The sequence below is a fragment of the Lissotriton vulgaris genome, chromosome 5, assembly GCF_964263255.1.
Source record: "Lissotriton vulgaris chromosome 5, aLisVul1.2, whole genome shotgun sequence".
NCBI lineage: Eukaryota > Metazoa > Chordata > Amphibia > Caudata > Salamandridae > Lissotriton > Lissotriton vulgaris.
The window spans coordinates 1,249,202,263-1,249,208,274 of NC_141693.1; the positions used below are offsets into that span (position 1 = coordinate 1,249,202,263).

At 42.7% G+C, this 6,012-nt stretch overlaps 1 protein-coding gene across 1 annotated transcript; it reads right to left on the reverse strand.

The window, feature by feature from the left end:
• Window positions 1-279: 279 nt before the first annotated feature.
• LOC147712407 (uncharacterized) lies at window positions 280-1,386 on the reverse strand. Its single transcript, XM_086920335.1, has 3 exons — window positions 799-1,386; window positions 397-725; window positions 280-316 (listed from the first exon to the last, which is right to left on the reverse strand). The coding sequence occupies exons 1-3, from the start codon at window positions 1,384-1,386 to the stop codon at window positions 280-282; spliced, it is 954 nt and encodes a 317-aa protein (XP_086776461.1).
• Window positions 1,387-6,012: the final 4,626 nt, after the last annotated feature.

Below are 6,012 nucleotides of genomic sequence, written 5' to 3' on the forward strand. Positions count from 1 at the left end.
TCATTTGTAAATGACAATATATTTTGTCTGCTCCAAGGAACATGTACATATCCTTCTCCAGGAACTTCTCTCATAGGGAATTCAGTTACCCCTGTTTCTTTTTCTCTAACTGGAAAAGCTAATGTTGATTTATCACTATTCTCCTCTTTCTTCTTTGCCCACTTGACTCGCCATTTACTTACATCACCCCATTTTCGCAAAAGCACAATTAAATCTTTTATCTGAATTAATCTTCCAGCAGTATTCATGTTCTCAATGTCTCTTTCTGCAAAATCCACTCTATAAGTTTTCTGCAATGATTTTATTTTTGCAAACTCTATTCCATATTCACTTGCCACTTCTTCCAACTGATCATACATTGTCTTAGCTCTCCATGTTATACTTTTACATAGAAACATGAGCTCATCATCCTGGTAATTTTTTAATCTATCTGTCCCAATCGTTCCAATTATGAATTCCTCCATATCTACTTTTAGTTTGGCCACATCCAGCACTTTTGATTCCTGCTCTTTTAATTTTAGCGTTTTAATCCATTCACTCAATTCTGTGTCTGTTGGATCTCTAGGCGTTTGTGTTAAAACTATCTTGTCTGTACTTCTCTCTGGAGTTGCAGAGTCAGATTCTGCTCCTGTCGCAAATGCGCATGTCAAATTTTTAATAAAAGTTAATTCTGGTGGATTTACACTCGTATTCTGCCTTATTTCTGATAAATCTGGATAAGTACTGAAATGAAATGAAATGAAATGAAATGAAAATAAAATTTATAAAGCGCTACAGTTGCCCTGAGGCGTCCAGGCGCTCTCTTGCTCTCTGCAGACTTTGTTGTAATGGGATTGTTAGTCTCGGTTCTCTTATTTTCTGATCATCAAATACTGGTATCACAGGTCCGATTGTTACTGGGACAGTAACAGCTTCCATATTTCTAGTTAGATTCTGAACCAACTCATGTGCAGAACGTTCATATTCAGACATACTTGGCTGCTCTTTTTTCTGTCTTTCTGGGCTTAGAACAATCCTATGTAAATCATTACTTCGCACAGGAGTACCTGTAATTCTGGCTTCTCCTATTGGTGTACTCGGGACATATCTCGTTCCTACTCTTTCAGGAAAATCTCTAAAATTTGATGACTGTTCTGATGTTTCATTAACTTTTTCTTCTATCATTGGGGCATTCGGAGTAGTCCGCAAAGGACTTGGTTGATATGGTGGCGGTCTTCTATTTATTATTTCCTCTAATACAGCATCCTCTGATTCACTGTCACCGTAGCCTTGATTCCCTGAGTCAATATTCCTCTTCTTCTCTACACTTTTTCGTCCTTCATATTCTTCTACTAATCTGACCGGATACATGCCATCGCACATATTACTGTCTCTCCATCTTCGCATCCTAGTCTCAAGGGTCTCTCCCCACAAATCTCTACCTCTACCTCTAGGTCTAAGATGCCTGCTCAACTTCTCACTTTCCATTTGATGCATCTCATCTTCCCATTCAACCAATGCTTCAAACTGAGTTGGTCTAGGTCTCGGTTCAAGTTTCATCATTTTATCTCTCAAATTCCTCAGAATTGCCACATCAAACGATCCTCCTTCTGGAAAGGCGAACACACCATCATCCTTGGTGTACTGTATACAATTATCCAACCAAACACACGTATGATATCCATATTTCGACAACATGTAAGAAGCAAGTGTCTTCGGCGAAGGAAGTATTTTTCCCTCTCTTGTATCTACCTCCTTGTCTTTTACAAACACGTTTTTCAGTCTTTTAAACCATGAAGGTTTCTTCTTGTCATCGTCATAATAATAATATGACATTTTCGATAAACTTTCCCTTCTCTCAAAAGATCGCGTACTATTCTGTTGCTGATTCCGTAACACCATCCTATCACAGCGTGATTCGCACTAATGCACCAGTAAGAACACGATGCGTCACTATAGTGCTTAATCAATAGCTTCTGCTGCTTTCTGCTCTATCTTGGTCACGCGGACCAATCCCAGCGCAACACTTTTGACGTCACCAGCGCTTCGGCTTCTGCAGCGCAGACTGACCCCTCCTTTACAGGGTTTTTTCAGAAAGCCGTATTTACAAGATATTTTACAAAATCAGTTAGTAACTTACACAAAACAATTCCACTAATCTGTTTCGCTAATAAAGTGATAGAAATTTCAATCACACAAGTATTCTGTAACCGGAGTAGATGATGCTTATCTCCTCAGAATTTTTAGACTCGCCGATAAAGCAACAATACTGGCTTTACCCTTCTATCAGGCAATAGCGAACTTGCTTGTCTAGGAAAGCACATATAGAGATCTTTTTCACCTCCTCAGACTAAACTATGTGACCAACTAACTATGAGTTGTGTTTCACACACTGATAAGAATGCCTCTCTGGTCTTATTAGTATATGTTTTACAAATTTGCGAAAACATTTTTTACCAACAGAAAACTTAATGATAAGTGAAGGTGAAAGCTCACTATTGGAGTACCCCGGTATCCTTTCCAACCCCGGAGTGGCTGGTATGACTAACTTGGCTGACTGGGTAAACATGAGTTATACACCATTTGTTTCACATACGGTTAGCTAACTGTGGGTGTACATGTTTTTAATTGCGTCTTTTCGCCTGTGCTTCTTTGACAGTGCACACAGAACTAGTGTCCAAAAGTGGAGTGGCGGCATATGAGTGCAGCCCTGATGAAACTGCTTAAATTGATATAGCAGTGAAACATGTCGGCACTGGTAATAGGTAATGGTATGCATGAATAGCTACCAGCCTTTTTAGCACAGCAGCATATAATCACCTCCCTATAAATAAAGTTGGTTAAGGGAACTTTATGCTGTGTTTTATGCACTTGTTTATGTTATGTGTTTGTCACTAGCAGATACTTCTGCTTTCCACTGTTTGTCACAATTTTTGTTGTTTGTTTTGGACACTTCTTTCCTTTCTTCTAATTTTCTTTGAGAATCAAGTGACTACCGATGATGAGACAGGGGCTTGTCTGGAAATTACATACCAGTTACCCCGTTGGTGGTGTTTCCGTGAGGTGTCATTTGTTTCTCACACATTTTTTGTAAGGAGAATTCAGTCCAATACTACTGTGTGGACACCTGTGACTAACCTATTTAGGTCACAATACTTGTTGTTCTGTGGCACTGTCAAGGAGAATAGGTTTTTCTTTTTAATGATAACCTGGGCGGAGTGCAGTGCAATATCTCCTTATAAATTGTATAAGAGAGCGATAGGTAGCAGTACATATTGACTGCCCTTGTTTAAGTCACTGATAAGCTTTGACGCCCTTGGACTGGGTCTTTTGTTGTATTACAACTATAACTTGTGCCCTTTTTAGTTATAACTATAATGGTATAACTATAACTTTAGAATTTCTAAGGATTTTGTACTTTGAGTTGGTTTTGTATAGAAATAATACATTAAGTTGTCCTAACTATAACTAACCTTTAACCTTTGTTGTTTCATTGAATTTATCTTTTTTTTATTGAGATGTTTTTTCCTAACATAACGCATAGTCAATCGATCATAGTTTTTCTTCTTATGTGTTTTCATACAAACTACCTTTTTGGTTACACTACTATGACATAATTTAGAACATTTACAGTTCAAGATGATCATTTGGTAGTAGTCATCATGAACCACTGACGAAAATCAATTTAATTGGATTGTGAAAAACACCATAGTGTCTGTTCATGTCCAACTGTTAATATAGCTAAGTAATTTAATGTATGTGAAAGCATTGAAGACAATACTTTTTTTTTGAAGACCTTTATTACATCAATTGCAGATACACAGCCTCTGGCCTACAACCCAACGGGCCGGCCGCAATCGTTGAATCAGAAGCACACATGTTTCTCAGCACACAGCCAGATTACCGACAGCCATAGGCCCGGCGGCGTATCAAGCAGCATCAAGCAGTACAGAAAGTGGAACCGAACTAGGAGGAGCAAGGACGAATCTAATTGAGGTCTTATTTTTGCTTTTTCCATAAATAATAGTCAACGTTTAGGAACAAACATAACCCCCCCAACCCTCCCCCCCGGCCGTAATACATCAGCTGTACGGATATCAAAGGGGATAACAGACTGGATGCGAGGGATCCCTCACTTCACATGAGAGATGCACTGTGGGACAATCGCCAAGGCATACTTTAGGAGCAACCAGGAACTGCAATGGTTTTGGGGGTCAGCCACAGGCAGGAGCTACGCAGTCGACGGCACATCACCGGCCAGACGAACGGCATCTATCAAAAGGCAGCAGCACAAAGAATCAAGCAAGGGTACAGGAGTGACCAACAGCATGCTTCCTCTGATCTGGCAACCCCCCAGTCAGGACACCTTGCACTCTTAGACATGGGCTAGGCTAGTCATCATCAGATAGTTGCGCCAACAAATAAGTGGTATACGGTCCCCAAATATCGCGGGGGCGTGAGCATGCTGGTAATTCCTCATAATAGCATGTCAATTGATCTCGACAGTATGCCTTTTCTTGCAGCCAAGTCTTAACATCCGGTGCCCTCCTTCCCCCCCCAGCAGGTCGCCACTCTACGCTTGGCCAGTTGCAGCGCCAGCGCCTCTAACCGCCTCACACTCAACGGAACACCAGACACCATACCCAGCAAACATACACGTGGCCTCAATTGTCACCGAGGTCATAGCAGACAATGCCTCAGTCACATCTATCCAAAACCTAGTCACACGTGGGCACGTCCAAGCCAGATGCAAAAAATTGGCCACGGAAGCCCTGCAGCGCACGCACGCAGGTGTGTCACGCAGGCCAAATTTTAAAAGTTGCTCCGGGGAATAATACCACTATTGCAAGAATTTATAGTGCAAGAGCCTGAAATTCCCGTTAGCAGCAAATTTCCCAGTCATAGCACAGCACTCCGCCCATTCGTCGTCCAAAAGTGGCTCCAGCAGACATTCATCCCACCTAGCCTTCGCAGCCACATCCATACCACACTCCTCGTCCTGTGAAGTTTTGTACAACCTCGAAACCATTTTGACGCGAGAGGTTGCTGTATACATCAACTGCAGTGCAGCCAGCGCGGGCGGCTCCATCGGGAAGGTCGGAAAGTGAGCACGCACCGCGGCGCGTAATCTGACATAAGTGAAGGTAGCCATAGTGCCATTGTTTGTTTGGTCCAATATCGTTTGCAAAGCCAGAAAGCGGCCCGCCGGAAAGATATCCCCCTGGTGTTTATACCAACATCCTGTAGCAGGTGGAGGGCCCTTATCTCACTCGAGACCGATATATGCTCATGATAGAGCAAGGGCATGGCCGGCGCATAAAGTGGCAGGGAACCCGTGCGCCTGCCTAACTCCCGCCCCGCCTTCACCGTACTCTGCACCGTGTCCACCTCGCCCCTCTCATACAGAGAGTGTGAGTTCACAATCATCGCTTTTAAGGGCAACAGATGTGTCGCTGCCGCCTCGATCGCCACGTGTGGCGTATATGGCGGCGCCGAAATCCAGTATGAGGCAAAATGCACCTGTGCACATAAATAGTATAATTTCTTATCAGGCACCGCAAATCCACCTCTCTCATATGGTTTGGTCAGGGTATCCCATTTAACTCGTGGTTTCTTTCCACCCCAGGCCAAGGTAATTAGCAGAGATTGCAACGTTGTGAAAAAATTAGACTTCAAGTGAAGCGGAATATTTACGAAATAATATAGAAATTTGGGGAGCACTACCATTTTAATCAGGGCCATGCGGTCCGCAAATGACAGGGGCAATCGAATCCAGCGCACTACCTGGTCTTCTAATTGTGAAATGGCCACACCGTAGTTAGCCCAAATTATTTCCTGGGTATCTCTGTGTATCCATATCCCCAAATATCAGACAGGCTCCTCAGCCCATTCCAAAGGAAATTCTAACGGAAATGGGCGCGTAATATCGGTCAATGGCAGCACGATGGACTTTCCCCAGTTTATCGACAGGCCGGAGAAACGTTCAAACCTAACGTATTCCCTGAGCACCCCATCTAGGTATCTGTCTGGCTC